Source organism: Protopterus annectens, chromosome 10.part0 (genome assembly GCF_019279795.1).
Source record: "Protopterus annectens isolate FY-2018-M chromosome 10.part0, PAN1.0, whole genome shotgun sequence".
NCBI classification, from domain to species: domain Eukaryota; kingdom Metazoa; phylum Chordata; order Ceratodontiformes; family Protopteridae; genus Protopterus; species Protopterus annectens.
Window position 1 is genome coordinate 1,020,594,851 of NC_056744.1, and position 16,713 is coordinate 1,020,611,563.

Below are 16,713 nucleotides of genomic sequence, written 5' to 3' on the forward strand. Positions count from 1 at the left end.
CTGTCTAACCTGTCCATTAGTACATTCAAAGCTACAGGAATGTGTGTTACTACCAAAATGTGACATCTCCCACTGCCATACTTGTATGGCCACCTAGCAAAGTGGATAGGATTGCATTCCACCTTGTTTGTTGATGTACCATATTACTGACATTGTCCATTTGGATGTAAACCATACCCTTGTGTAGGCTGTCCTGAAAAGCCTGCAATGATTGGAGCACTGCTCTTATCTCCAAGGTATTGATGTGACGTTCCTTGGACCGGTTTCCCCTCAAAATGCTTCCCACCCTAGAAGGGAAGTGTCTGTAGTTACTGTGGCCTGCGAGAGGTCGGTGAACTGATGGAGCTCTTTTGCAACTGACAGAGAGGTTATCCACCATGTTATATGCTTTCCTCATACTTGAGTGAGACAGATTCTGGCATGGAAGGGATGAAAACTCTGTGATAGCTGGATCTAATGAGTCTGTTGTAACACTCTCATGTGGTATCTTGCTAGAAGTATTAAAGTGATGGTAGAGGCCATCAGACCTAAGAGATGAAGAATTAGTCTTGGTTGTGGACAGGGATACTGAACTACCTGAAAAGTTACCAGTCATAATGATAGTACTCTTACTGTGGTAAGTTTAGCAGTTTGTTGAATTGTTTTGATCTGACATCCTATGAATTCTATTTGTTGAGTAGGGGGCAGTTTGCATGATTGCTAGTTATTCTTAACTGATCTACAAGATGGAGTAGAAAAGCTTGGTGCAGTAGATTCCTGGAGATAGCAGTTGTGAGCCCTTCATCTAAATATGGGAAGAGTTGGATCCCTGCAGTCGTAGTGGAGCTGCAACCGCTGCCATAATCTTGGTGAGCACTGGGGGGAGGGGCTGTGGTAAGCTCGAATGGCAGTGCTATGAACTGGTAATGACAGGCTCCCAAATGGAAATGGAGACATCTCCTGGACTGCCTTTGAAGCTTTATATGGTAGTAGGCATCTTGGAGATCTATACAGCAAATCTAATCATCATTCCTCAAGAGATGTAAAATGGACTGTATTGTGACCATCTAGAATTTAGTCTGTTTGATAAATTGATTGAGGTGGCTGATGTCCAGTACTGATCTCAGGTTCCCTATCTTCTTTGGAGCTAAAATAAACTTGGAATAGACTCCAGAGTCTAACCAGCCTGGGGGGGGGGGGGGGGGGGGACTTATTGAATGATTCTTTTTCTAGCAACTTTGAAACCTATGTTGCTGTAGAGTCCAACTGATTGGGAGGAGTATAGGGAATATTTAATCATTTCTTTTGCAGACACAAAATGGGTATGGTATAACCTCTGATGATTATCTTTAACACCTATGAATCAGAAGTAATGATTTACCAGGCTTGTGGGTGTAAGGTTAAGTGCCCCCTCAATGCCTCCAGAGTGCAGAAATCGGGTAACCCCTCAGGGCTGCTGGTAGGGTTTCTCAATGAAGGGACTACAGAAACCCTGATTCTGTAGTCCACCTCTGCCTCTGGGGTGACATCTATTCGGGTTGCCTCCCCCCCTGCCTCTGGAGGTCTATCATCAGGAGTGTCATGGTGAAAACTCTGATTTCCTGAACCACATTTTCTTACCCCCTCTTTGATTCCTAGAATAGGATCTTTGTGGCATGGATAAGCAGATTCCTATGACAGACAGGGTGTTACCATCTTGTTCACTCCTGATAAATGTGTCTTTAACCTTGGGTCCAAAAACTATAGAACCATCGAAAGGGGCATTAATAAAGGACACCTTGAAGCTTTACATGAAATTGTATAGCTGCATCCAGGCATGGCAATGCATGATAATGCCTTTACTAGCTGTTTTTGCTGTGCCATCTGCTGAAATGGATAGCAGGCACATAGCTACATTATATGTAGGTTGCAGGATAAACATTTGGGTGCCCACAGTTTTTTGGTCATCTGAGGACACCTGACAGAAACTTGGACACCTCCTTGAGCAAGACCCTCTGGAAACATGCCAAGTGAGGTATGTAATTCAATAGCCTGACAACAAAGATCACTAAAATGTAAGTCCGTTTCTCTAATCTGTCCAAAGCCCTTGACTCTGTTAGGAGAATGGACAGAACTCTCCTCAGAAACTTCTTTCTTAGTGGCTCTTGCTACCACCATGGTATCTGCTGGAGGTCCTTTTGACAAATGTTTTCTATCCTATGGCGCTGCTAGAATTCTGTCGGGTTTTTAAGAATTTGCTCTGTAATATCAGGGTCCTTCCATACCATAAGATCTATAAGTGCATCTGAAGTGGGAACCGCCCAGAACACAGATAAGCCAGACCCAAAAGCTTCAGGGAACACAGACTCATCCGAAGACGTTTCGGTGGAAACCCCCCCCCCTTCTGAGTCATCATTTCCATGATGACCAAATGTAAGGCCTTCCAGGAGGAATCTGGTGGATCCTTCTCCCTCATCCAAATCCTTGTCCTCAGTGACTGACTTAGGAGAGGAATCAGTCTTTGTGATTCTGTTTGCACTTCTGTTTTCTTGGAACATGTTTCTGGGATTCTGGTTGAGACAAATTGGAATCATACCTCTCAACCTCTTAGAGCAAGAAATCTGGCAAAGCCATAAATAAAAGTGGGGCAAAGGCTCAAAAATAGGAACAAATTTTAAATTTTGCTCTTACAAACTTAGAAGGTTGGTAGAATAACAGGATGTGATGTTGTCTTAATTCGCCTTCATTCTTCACTGGTTGGGTTCAGAACTGATCCTCATTTCCGATTCGGCCATATACAGAAGCTCAAGGTCTTTCACTGGCATGTGGCTGTATCCCTATCCCATCATGCCCCTGGAGAGCTCCTCAAATCTCATTTGCCACTAAACAGATCAGGTGCTTCCATTCTGGCTCTGGCTAAGTTGGAAATTTTTTTCTTTTTACTATTGTTATATTTGGTGTATTTTTTGGTGTTTAAAGACTTAACAATTACCTTTTAGTAATAATCTAGTTAGTTAGAGAATTCATTCTTCTGTTTTGCTTTTCTGGCCATCATTTTTCTTCGCTAGACCTGTGTACTCCCTATTCCAGCTTCAATTTATTATTTCAAGCCCATTTTTAGTTAGAGGGCTTTCTTCTATCCTTTACCTGCCTTTTAGACACCCGTTTAAGTTAGAGAGTGTTGTAAAGAATCCTTTTGTACCTGTTATTTGTTCCTAACTAAAACCGGCAGCTCGTTTCAGTTAGAGGGCTGCCATTGCCTGTTTAAGTTCTCTTTCCTTTTTCCTCCTTTCTCATTAAGCAGCTTCAGTTTTCAGTCAGAGAGCTGCCACCCCTTTACCTTTTTCTGTAGTTACTAAGGTTTTTAGTTAGAAAGCTACCATTGACCCATTTAAATTAGAGGGCCTTCTTTCCTTTCCTACCCTTCTATCATTAGGTAGTCTTGTTTTATCTAAAACTGAGGTGTTTGTTGCAAAAAAAAAAATTCTTTGTTAATAGCAGTAATTTTTCTTGTTTTTTTTTTTTTGTTGTTGGTTGCCATTGATATTACAATGTCTAAGGATCCTTAAGAATCCAAGCCCTTGGGGTTCAAGAAGTGTATTAAATGTAATCAAAAAATGTCTTTAACTGATAGTCACACACTGTGTGTATTGTCTTGGCGTAGTCCATTAGCAGGAATCTTGTGCCATTTGCCATCCATTCAGTAGCAGAGTATTATTGGAAAGGAAAAATAAGTTAATATTGAGAGGGTTACTAAAGACTCCCTTCACAGAGGCAATTGAAGAGGGTCAGAGTACACTAAAATTACCAAAATCCCTGTCTTCCAGAACAGAGAAGTTGGGAAAAAGTTCTTCTACTACTTCTACTCATTCAGAGCTGACAAAGAAATTGGCTAAAGAGTCTCCTTTGGACCAGAAGACTGTCGGGCCCGAAAAACCTTCCTCCTCGGCTCCTACTGTGGTTTCAGTAATGGCGGAGTTTCAAATATGGAGCTGGTCCCTGGAACTGGAACCGGTCTCCCCAACCCTGAGATCTCCATTGCTCCAATGAGTCAGATCTACTCCCACCTCTTGATCATCCAGAAGCCTCTCCGATGATGAGGTGGATCTTGTGGTGCAGAGACTTTTGAAGACACAGATGCTGGCCAAATTGCTGTCAACTTCAACCCACAGGGATTCAGAGTCGATGAAAACTACCCCCTCCATCAATTCCTCCTTCAGTCCAGTCTGGGACCTTGGAAATTGAGTGTCTGGAACTGGTTGTAGTGGAATCATCGGACCCGAGATCTGCACCAGGATCTTTAGGCCTGGCTACTGCTCTGATATCTTTGGTTCCATATGAACTCGAGGGGTCTGGGAGCCAATGTTCTCCAGTCGGGTCCGGGGATGGGCGTCGGGTCAGACAGTCGCCTGATCCTTACTTACCTTTCAGGGCTTTGACACGGGTGAGTTCGGTTCCTACATCAGCCTCAGAGCCAACCCCCCTGGATCTGGGGTTGCCTTCTGGTTCTTCAGAATGGGGAGCTCCCTCAGATCAGGGCTGGGGGGCCTTTGAGGTGATGAGGAGAGTGCTGTCACCTCTGACAACTCCACTCCCAGGAACAGGCATTCTTTTCCCAGTGTCTTTCTCGGTACCATCACATCCACACAGACGTGGAGACTCAAAGCCTCAGGATGCCCCATCGGGTGAAGCCCTCTCTTCTGAAACCTCTCCAGAATACCCTTCTGAAGAGGTCCCTTGAAAGAGATTATGCAAGAGGAAGCATTTAGACTCCTGGAGGAGTCAATCACTTCAGATATGGACCTCAATGAATCGGAAGGGTCCCCACGGGCACCCGCTGAGGATGTCTCTTTTGCAGAAATCCTAGAAATCCTAAAGCAGAGAGGTGGCTGGAAGTCCATCAACCATTCTGAGGAGGGGTCTGTATACCTGGAGGCTTTGGGGTCTCACCCTTCCACCTCTTGGGTGTCCCTGCCTTTTAATGAACTCATGAATGTAGTTAGTCGAAATTCGTGGGAGTCTCCAGACTCAGTGGAACCTGTTCCTCAGAGGCCAGATAAGTTTATTTCTGCACCTTCGGACAAGGAGTTTCTTACTAAGGGTGTCGGATCTCACCCTTCCACTTCTTGGGTGTCCCTGCCTTTTAACAAACTCATGAATGTAGTTTTTCGAAAGTTGTGGGAGTCTCCAGACTCAGTGGAACCTGTTCCTCAGAGGCCAAATAAGTTTATTTCTGCACCTTCAGACAAGGAGTTTCTTACTAAGGGTGTCCCAGTAGATGCAAACTTTCCAAGACGTCCTCGTCTGTCCATCCACTGAACAAGGAGTCTCGTATGATGGACAGATACAGGAAGTGCATGTTCTCTTTGGTGACATTTGCACTTGGGTCACTGAATTATCTAACTCATTTTACCAGGTTGCAAACAGAACTTCTGAAAGAGCTAGGAGATACTCTACAAGGTTCAGTAGCTGTGGGGGGTTCAGAAAAGGTTTACACACAGCTCTCCACCATAAACTTTATGGTTAACTCCTCCATGAGGCTCATTTCTTATGCAGCAGATGGAGCAAGCAGGGCAGCAGGTTCAGGAATTTCTCTGAGGTGATTCCTGATGCACTTGTGTGACTTTGTTGAGCCCTTTAAGTCTACCTTTGTTAATGCCCCTTTCGATGGCTCATCACTCTTCGGGCCAAAAGTTAACTCAGCAGGTGCAATCAAGAAGGAAAACATCTCTCTGCTGTAGGAGTCCATTTTTAACTACCTTCTAGGCCTTACCCAAAAGGTCAAAAAGGAGGAAAGATGTGGTTCTGAAAATCAAAGAGAGCTTTTCAAGATGGATGTGGTGACTCTTCCCCCAGGGGCAGAGGGGGAAGCAGTAATGGGAGACGCCATTCATGTGACAGGGGGAGTCCCCAAAATCAGGGCGACAGGTATTCATTCCATGGTAAGCCCTTTCAACACTCTGGAAGGGAGTCTCGTCTGTCCAACTCTGGAGGCAGTTGGGGTTTGCTTCTCTTTGTTCCCAGAAGCCTGGCTAGAAATAATGAAAGACAAAGATTACAAAGCATCTTATCCAGTGGCTACTCTATACTGCTTTCCTCCTTTGTTCTGAACCCAGACATTCCACCCAGGCAAAGGGAACAGGCAACTCTAGAAATTCAAACGTTGCTGGACAAGAGTTATCCAAACAGTCCCCACAGACCAAATAGGATCCAGAACTTACTCAAGGTTCTTTTTAATTCCAAAGAAAACAGGGGATTTGGAGACCTATACTGGATCTCACCACATTAAACAAATCAGTAAGACAAAGTTCCAGATGGTAACACTGCAGCCAGTATTCCCCTTTCTGGGAAAAGACAACTGGATGTGCTCTACAGACCTCCAAGATGCGTACTACCACATAAAAATGGACAGGCCATCCAGGAGTCACCTACGCTTTTGGCTGGGAGCCAGTCACTATCAGTTTTGAGCTCTGCCCTTTGGTCTCACAACAGCCCTCAGAGTGTTCATCAAGTGTATGGCAGTGTTCACGGCTTGAGAGATCTAGGATTTTGAGTGTTTCTGTATCTAGACGACTGGTTCCTAACCACAACCACCAAGCATCTACTACTAAAGGAAAGAGACACCACATTACTTCTCTGCTGTCACCTAGGAATCACAATAAATTATGAAAAATCTGCCTTGCTGCCATCTCAACATATCGTCTTTATAGGGGCAAATCAAGACACAACAAAGATGATAGCAAAAATTACTCTGGAAATAGTTTTAGTTCTGTGACATCAGGTCTTAAACCTTTTGAAGAAAAAGGCACACGCAAGAACAGATCTGAAACACTTGGGAACCATGGCAGAAAAGATAAACTTAGTTCCATTAGCACACATGTAGATGAGGATTCTGCAATGGCTACTGTTCACTCAGTGGTCGTTGCAGGAACTACCCATGTCTCACCAAATTCTGATAACAGACTCCTGCAAGAAAGAGCTTCGCTGGTGGCTTCACTCCACTCACATGACATCAGGTCATCCCTTTGTCCTTCCACAACCTTTAGCCACATTAACCACGGATACCTCCCAAATAGGGTGGGGGGCATTATCTGGGCAAGACAGTCCAAGGCAGGTGATAGGAACATGAGTTCCATTTGCACATCAATATCCTAGAGATGAGAGCGGTGCTTTTGGCATTGCAGGCACTTCAGGACTCTCTTCCTCTGGGGACTATTGCAATTCAGACAGACAATATGTCAGTTGTTTGGTACATAAACAAACAAGCAGGAACCAGATCCTACCCCCTTTGTTGAGAGGCCTTTAGAGTATGGCAGTGGGCGCCCTCCTCCCATCACTTTCTGACAGCAATGCACATCCCAGGGAAATCCAATGTGATAGCCGACAAACTCAGCAGAGTGATCCTGATGCCTCACGAGTGGTCCCTAACACAAGAAGTAGCGGAGATGATTTTCTGCAAATGGGGCCAGCCTTGCTGTGACTTTTTGCACATCCATGAATGCCAAATGCAGCAGCTTTTTTGCCCTAATCCCCCCTCCAGGGGAGTCATCAAGGGATGCACTTGTACACGACTGGCCCTCGGGTCTCATCTATGCCTTCCCTTCCTTTACTTTGATACCCAAACTTCTTCAGAAAGCCAGCTCATTGTGAAGCAATCAGATTCTAATTTCCTCATACTGGCCTCATCAAGTCTGGTTCCCCTTCCTTTGGCCTTATCTCCAGGAGGAGCCATGGATTCTGGACCCAGTTCCGGACCTTCTGACGTGTCGGGAACACTCCACCCCTCCCTTCAGACCCTTAAATTGACAGCTTGGCTGCTCCAATTCCAAATATAGCCAGGTTCTCTTATCTTTCCCCTTCCATCAAACATATCTTGATCTCGTCTCATAAGGCTTCTACGAGAAAATTTTACATGAGCAAATGGAAAAGATTTTCTTCCCGGGCATTAAGTAATCATATTGATCCCTTTTCTGCTCCTGTAGGCTCTATTCTCGAATTTCTAACAAAGCTATTTAATGAAGGTGCAGTTGCAGCTACCATTTGGGTCCAATTAGCAGAGATATCTGATTTTCATATGAGTGATTTAGCCCCCAATTTGATGTCTCACAGGCTATGCAAAGCCTTCCTGAAGGACACTAATTTGCAAAGACCACCCATTAAGACCCCTCTACCACCATGGGACCTAAACTTTGTTTTCTCCTGTTTGATTCTTCCCCTTCTGAACCTGCAACATCCTGTGATCTAAAGTTCTTGACATGGAAAACAATCCTTTTGATTGCCATCACTTCTGCGAAAAGGGTTTCAGAGCTGCAAGCATTATCGATAAAGCCCCCTACATGCTTTTCCACAAAGACAGAGTATCCCTCTGAATGAACCCATACTTTCTACAAAAAGTATGCTCACAGTTTAATTTAAATCAGTCCATAGAACTACCAGTGTTCTTTCCCAACTAAGGCTACAAGGCAGAATATATGCTACACCAACTAGATGTACAGTACAGACAGTTATGTTTCTACCTACACAGGACAAAGGAGTTTAGAAAATCTGACCAATTGTTTGTTTCATTTTCGGAAGCTAAGAAAGGTACTCCTTTCTCTAATATCACACTTTCAAAATGGCTATCAGATTGTATTACCTTTATTTACAAATCAAACAACAAACATCTTCCCTGTAAAGTTAAGGGTCACTCTACGAGAGCAATAGCAGCTTCTGCTTTTCATGCTAAACTACCAATTGATACCATTTGTGCTGCTGTAACATGGGCAAGGCCTCATGCCTTTATCACTCATGACAAAATGGATTTGGCCTCCAGGAACAGGGCCTCCTTTGGGTCCAATGTTCTGAACAATATTCTCCCGTGAGCCACCCAAGAAATATGGTGCTAGGGACGCTGTCCCAACCAGTGAAGAATGAAGGCGAGATAGGACAACATCACATAAAGAAGTTATGTACTCACTATAACGTTCCATATGTGTTGTCCATCTCGCCTTCATTCTTACATCCCACACTCCTTCCCCCAACCTTTGGCTTTTGGAGGATTGAGCGGTCACACATTGGCATATAATGTTCTCTAACCTTCTTCATTGTTCTATAAAGTATCATACAGTGCACTGGGAATCTGTTATCAGCAAACAATATCTGAGGAGCTCTCCTGGGGCAAGAGGGGATAGGGATACAGCCATGAACCAGTGGAAGACCTCGAGCTTTTGTATACGGTCGAATCGGAACTGAGGATCGGTTCCGAACCCAACCAGTGAAGAAGAAGGTAAGATGGACAACACACATGGAACATTATGGTGAGTACATAACTTCTTTTTTTTACATTAGCATTAATTTTCTGAAGGGTATGAAGTCTGAAACTCAAATGTCTGTCATTATTTATGGTGGTATAGGATTGCCTGGTTTGAAGAGGTACTTTAGAGCTACACAGTTAAGGCTCATATATGAAACACAAGCAGAAGGTTATAATTCAAAACGGCAAGGGATAGTGACATGGGGGGAGGCTGATCAAGAAATATGGACAGAGTGGGAGTTTGGATGCAGATCCTTAAGGAGAATAATAACCACCATAATAGAATACTACATTCATAAGGTTTTCTAAGAACTAAGCCATCATGGGAATGATGGAAGGAGATTTTGCCAACAGGGATGACTGCAGGTAGGGGTAAAGAAATTAGGGAAGAGGGGGCTGGGTTTACTGGAGAAAACTGGCAAAGGAACCTCGGTATTGAGAGCAAATAACTAGAGAGGAAAATGTAATAGACTGGGAAGAGGCCAAGAAGAACGTTGGACTGCATATTACAGACTGCCTTCCCTATCACGGATTAATATCAGAATACTGGCAAAGAGAAAGGGATAGAACTGCTCTGGTAGAGTTTTCACTCAAATCTAGAATAGACGCTGCTCTTAAATAAGGTATAATTGGTAAGGCATATACATATTGCATGATAACTATAAGTATCAATCAAAGGAAGTTAGACATATTGGGAATAGAAACTGAAAAAACAATTTACAGGGGAACAATGGGAGGACAAATGCATGCCTCCCACTTATGCAACAGAGTCCAGAAGGTTTAAGATTTCTACTTGGAAGTGTTTGTACAGGTATTTTATATCTAAAACAAACTTCAAAGAATTTTTCTCAGGTAGACACCGGTGGTGTAGTGGTTAGCATTGCTGTCTCACAGCAAGACATTCTCTGGTTCGATCCTCGGCTGGGGTGCCTTCTGTGCGGAGTCTGCATGTCCTCCCTGTGGTTGCATGGGTTTCCTCCAGGTGCTCCGGTTTCCTCCAATATCCCAAAGACATGCTGTAGGTGGATTGGATACTCTAAATTGGCCCTAGGTGTGAGTGCATCTGTGTGTGTGTGCCTTCTGTGGAAGGTTGGGCGCCGGGTTGGCAACTTGACACCGTAAAACTCCACTACCAATCATGAGCAGACAGGTGATCTGCTGTGGCAACCCCTAATTGGGAAAAGCTGAAAGAGGAAGAAGACAGTAAATGTTGGAGGTGTGATGGAGAAGAAAGTGGTAACTGGGACATTCTTTTTTTTTTTTTGGAAGTCTAATGAGCTGGCAGGATTTAAAAGTCCCTGCAGAGTTTTCTTTCAGAAATATAGGGGGAGCAAATTGGTGTTACTAAGGAAATTATTTTTTTTGAGCAGAGACACAGCATATGACTTACCTAGACATGGTTAAGGCCTTATTAAGCTTAATTCCATTAGTTGCCAAAAAAGCACTTAATAGAAATGGAAATCAAAACCTAAACCAACTGCATTTAAAGTACTGAATATTGTAAAACAGATAAAATAAATGGAAGAGGAATTTTTATAAAAGGGAATGAGAAAATTACATACAAATAAATGGATTTTGTGGGAAAACACATATAGAATAATGTTCAGAAGGAGGAGTGAGGTTTAAGGGAAAGCAGGAATTGAGTGATTTCTCTAACATTAAACTGAAAGACAGCGGTTATAAAGAAAGTGTAATGTATAATGTGTCTAAATGAAAACTCTGTTAATATGGTTTATTTTCATGTCTATTAATGTATGTGTGTCTATGTCTTAAGTGATAATTTAATTAAGGCATTTAAAAAAAGAGAATGTTTTCTGAACTACTACAAAAAGAAAAGGAAATTCTCCAACAGGGTCCTTATCTATTCCCAAAAGAGTGAACAATCTGACTGCCGAACCACTGAAGACAGAGAGAAACCAGAGATTGACTGAAAATTCTAAATTTTGGCACCCATATGTCTGCTTTCATACCAGCACACCCTCAAACATCCGCAGATTTATGGTGCATGTGGAAGGCACCCAAAAACTTTCATATACCATCTGGACATCCTATCCTTGGCATGATACTTCCCATATAGCTATATGCTACTACAACAGTGATCTAATGATGAACAACTGATGGAGAAGACATATAATGTATACTTACAATTTTTTAATTAACATTTTTTGAGAAATCTGACCATCCTTGATGCCCCCCTCATTTCAGATTTTTTGAACTTCTCCTCTATTCTCTGGTGTACCTTTCATGGGTCTCTATTTAGCATCTTAACACAACATATGTGGGCCTAGTCTTACCTGCGGTGAGTTTTCTATGGGTCCCATCACCGCTAAGGAGGAACTTTTCCTCCTTAAACCTTCTCCTGATATGCACTTACAATGACACGATGACATGCCGATGTTCTTACTTCCACCTAATCCTTCAGTTTCATTAGAAGCTTGCATTTCTACAGTTCTGCACTGTTGAGCACTCCAAGTGTCCAAGACATAAGTGGTATGGAAGAAATTTTGCAAACCACCCCATAACTTCCCAACAAGCTCCATAAGTGCTGCAGATTAATTCCCAATCCTAGATCACAGGCAAACTCATCAAATGCCCTGCACAATAAGACAGCATGTATTGTGTATTAATACTATGCACAGATGCTGCTCTTCTTAAACATTGTAGTCCACTAGGGGTCTAGTGCTTCAAATATAAGACAAAGAATTACTGAAGATGAAAGTCATCCTGGGAGATCCTTATCTATAAATGATGAACTAATAATTACTAAACTTACACAGCATTTTAGAGCATGAATATGGTAACAATTCAGTGTATTCACCACAAAAGTGTAAAAATGGATAGCACAAGGACCATTAATAACAGGCAAACATGCAAAAAATAAAGAATGCATGAATCTTAGTACCTGTTGTCTTCGAGAGACTTGCAGTATGCCTTCAGCAGAGGTGTCTTACAGTTCATCAAAGCAGCCTTGTGAAGACAGTGAAAAAGATAAATTTAGTTGTAAAAACACACAAAGAAAAATACTGGCCAGAGAACATAATAAGCAATTTACTCTAGAAAAGCAGATTCCGTATTCAAAAATTATTTGCAGTCACATAACAAAAATTTGTCTAAAAACCTTAAGCATTTTTTCATTATAAACATTTGATCAGTTTCTGGCAGCTAGGATGAAAGAATTAAAGAATGATATCTACTGTGACGCCAATTACTGTACATACCGTACAGTAAAAAGTGGAACAGAACCTGTATTTCACAGAAAGAGATGCAAGTGCTAAGATAAGCATTAATATGAAGTGTGTGTGATTCTTACTGGTTCTTTCTCTTCAGATTCTCTCTCAAATCTGTATAACAAAAATATTTGTTAATTGAATTTCTTTTGGAAGTCAAGTCACATTATGCTGATGTCTTCTTTTTCTTTCAGCTGTTCCCATTAAGGGTCACCACAGCAGATCATCTGTTTCCATTTCTTTCTTTCCTCTGCATCTTGCTCTGTCACACCAACTACCTGCATGTCCTCTCTCACCACATCCATAAACCATATCTTAGGCCTTCCTCTTTTCCTGTTACCTGGCAGCTTCATCCTTAGCATCCTTTTCCCAATATACCCAGCATCCTTCCTCAACACATGTCCAAACCAATGCAATCTCAGCTCTCTGGCTTTGTCTCCAAACCGTCCAACCTGGGCTGACCCTCTAATATACTTATTCCTAATCCTGTCTATCCTTGTCACACTGAGTGCAAATCTTAACATCTTTAACTGTGCCACATCCAGCTCTGACTCCTGCCTTTTTGTCAATGTCACTGTCTCCAACCCATATAAGATAGCTGGTCTCACTACCCTCTTGTAGACCTTCCCTTTCACTCTTACTGGTACTCATCTGTCACAAATCACTCCTGACACTCCTCTCCACCCACTCCACCCTTACTCTCTTCTTCACCTCTCTTCCACACTCGCCATTAATCTGAACTGTTGATCCTAAGTATTTAAACTCATCCACCTTTGCCAACTCTACTTCCTGCATCCTCAACATTCCTATATCCTCCCTCTCATTCACACACATATATTCTGTCTTAGTCCTGCTGATCTTCATTCCTCTCCTCTTTAGAGCATATCTCCACCTCTCCATGGTCTCCTCAACCTGTTCCCTACTCTCACTACATATCACAATGTCATCTGCAAACATCATAGTCCATGGGGACTCCTGTCTGATCTAGTATGTCAAGCTGTCCATCACGACTGCAAATAAGAAAGGGCTCAGAGCTGATCCTTGCTGTAATCCCACCTCCACCTTAAACGCATCTGTCTCTCCCAGTGCAGATCTCACCGCTGTCACACTACCCTTGTACATATCCTGTACCACTCTTACATACTTCTCTGCCACTCCCGACTTCCTCATACAATACCACAACTCCTCTCTAGGCACCCTGTCATATGCTTTCTCTAAGTCCACAAAGACATAATGCAATTCCTTCTGACCTTCTCTGTACTTCTCCATCAACCCTCTCAGAGCAAACATTGCATCTGTAGTGCTCTTTCCTGGCATGAAAACATACTGCTGATCACTAATCATCACCTCCCTTCTTAACCTAGCTTCTACTACTCTTTCCCATAATTTCATGTTGTGACTAATCAATTGTATCCTTCTGTAGTTACCACAGCTCTGCACATCACCTTATTCTTAAAAATTGGTACCAAAACACTATTTCTCCACTCCTCAGGCATCCTCTCACTTTCTAAGATTTCATTAAATAATCTGGTTAAAAATTCCACTGCCATTTCTCCTAAACACCTTCAAGCTTCCACATGTATGTCATCTGGACCAACAGCCTTTCCATTCTTCATCCTCTTCATTGTTATTCTTACTTCCTCCTTGCTAATCCTTTGCACTTCCTGATTCACTATTCCCACATCATCCAACTTTCTCTCTCTCTCATTCTCTTCAATCATCAGCCCCTCAAAGTATTCTTTCCATCTGTAAATTTCATATATAGCTTTTCTCCCTGATTGTATATTTGTTAGCTTCATTCTGCTTGTCATACTCTGTCCTAAGTTTTTCTGTACTCTTGAGCTGAGACTGAAATAGGTCCACTGGGATCAAATTTTACCTAATTAAATAAGTACCACTGAATGAAGTACATACAATAATGATGGATGAATGACGTATTTCGTTTCTTCAATGCTCCTAGCATATGACTTATATTAGCTCTCCTGAAGTCCCAGTGGCTTTTCACCTTGGCAATAAATTCAATTTGGAAATAATCAGACATGGTTAAAAGGTTGTTAAATAGCTTCAGTTTTTGGAGCAACAGTCACCAATTATCAGCAATTCAATATGTTTCATTCTCTAAAGCAGGAAAATGCATACTTTGTATTTTTCCTACATGACCTTATTCAAAACTAAGATGAAATAAAATGGCCTCATTCAAAACTATGATGAAACAACAACCATTGTCAAAGGAAGGTGAATAATTTCCTTACAATAACAGGAAGGCACTTTACAGTGTTTCACAGATTTGAAATTGGACAAAATTCCTTGTGCTTCCAGCCTAATAGTTACCTCAGTTTCATATCTTAGTCTTTCTATGTGAAGCAACAAGTTGTAGCCTACCTCAGCATTTACATTGCAGTCATTCCACCACACATGCAGCTATTGGATGAAAAAGCAAGTAAAAAGATAAATAATAGGAGCAAGTACATCAAACAGGAAAATGCACAAGGGCTAAAATACACTCACACACACAAACACATAAAAAAGTCATTTGTGTTGTGTACTATTGTAATGAGTACCTCACCATGTCATCACACAACTAGTCTGTAACATTCATTCTTTGAAGTTTTTTTGTGATCTTAACTCACGGGTAGAATATCTACTTGAATATTACACCCATGGAAGAATGAGTGTCTGCAAAGCATACCTTGAAAGATAAATGGCAGCAACACCCCATCCATCTTTGGAGTAGCAATCAAGCTTGCAATGTTCTCAAACATGTAAAGGGGCAACCAGGTTGCTGCCTCACATTCCCAACAATTAGCTAACAAGTTTGAAAATGAACATTCAACTACTCAAAAAAAAAAAAAACATAAACCAGAGTTTGAGCAGCCACCACAAAATACTCAGAAAACAAAACAAAAAGAAATGTCCAGTGTACAATGGATTAAACCAGAAGTAAAATGGACGACTAAAATCTCCACAGTGCAGATATGTCAATGTATTTTATTAAAAGTTGAACACTTTCATCTCAAAATCACTAGAGGCATCATCATAAACAAAGGAACAAGTTCCCACCCTCCTATTTAAATATTCATATCACATGACTTTTATCAACTCATTAATAATTAATTTTTTAAAGCCATGACATAAAGAAAACAAATGTCTTCAAAAGACATAAACATTCCTTAAATATTAACATGAACATAAAATGACGTACATATGTATAAATATATATATAAGTAAATAAATATATAAATATATAAATTATATATATATATATATATATATATATATATATATATATATATATACTTGCACATTAAATCTGCATACTACCATTTATGTTAAAAACTCATTACCACCAAAAAGTTTTTGAGCTCCTCCCTTACCATAACGCACCACCCCCTAACATAAACCAGATATTGTTTGCTGTTTTACCTAAAGAAGGACATACTAATATATATTCCCTACAGAAGAAACTATGTCTGGAGCTCAATATGAGGGACAGTGGTGCCCTTATATGCTGTCATTCTTCTAGAAATCATCTGTGAAAAAGGTTGGGGTTTGCTGGGTAGGTAGTTGAGGAAGAATGAAAATGGACAACACAGATGGAACATTATGGTAAGTACATAACTTTTTTATCTGATGTTGTCAATTTTCATTCTATCTTCATCTGTTAGCACAGAGTTCTCAGCTACCTAAATTCTCGGGCAGACTCTAAGGAATGATATTCTTGAGCACAGTTGAACCAAAGGCTTGTCTTCCTCTCGAGAACAGATCCAATTTGTAATGAGTAATAAAGGTATGAGAACTGGCCCAAGCTACAGCTGCACATATGTTGTCCACGGAAGCTCTAGAGATTAACAATGAAGAAGTTGCCATAGACCTGGTTGAATGACCTCTTAAAGGTTTTGGTAAGGACAGGTCCAATTTGTTGTAGATAAATGATATGCAATCCATCAGCTATCTAGCTAAAGTTACCTTTGCAACTGACCTGCCCAATTTAGAATCTGGAAAGGAAACAAATAATTGATCTGTCTTCCTAATTTCTTTTGTTTTATTTAATAAAAAATGTAATTGTCTGCGGACATCCAATAAATACAGCATATATTCACCTTTGTTTGTAAATTTAGGAAAGAAGACTGTCAGATTAATGGACCTGGTTAATAATGGATTCTGATACCACCTTAGGAAAGAAAGAAGAAGGGTTGGTACATAATGATAATCTATCATTATGAAAAATCAAGTAGT

At 41.3% G+C, this 16,713-nt stretch overlaps 1 protein-coding gene across 1 annotated transcript in view; it reads right to left on the bottom strand.

Annotated features, from left to right (window-relative positions):
* The window catches only part of MSH4 (mutS homolog 4), a 1,456,061-nt gene extending 1,443,527 nt beyond the window's left edge, over window positions 1–12,534 (bottom strand). Inside the window, exons 1-2 of the mRNA XM_044086833.1 lie at window positions 12,469–12,534; window positions 12,153–12,217 (exon numbers count right to left, since the gene is read on the bottom strand). Coding sequence (XP_043942768.1) covers window positions 12,153–12,217; window positions 12,469–12,534 — 131 coding nt within the window. The remainder of the gene's footprint in view (window positions 1–12,152; window positions 12,218–12,468) is intronic.
* Between the last annotated feature and the right edge of the window lie 4,179 nt (window positions 12,535–16,713).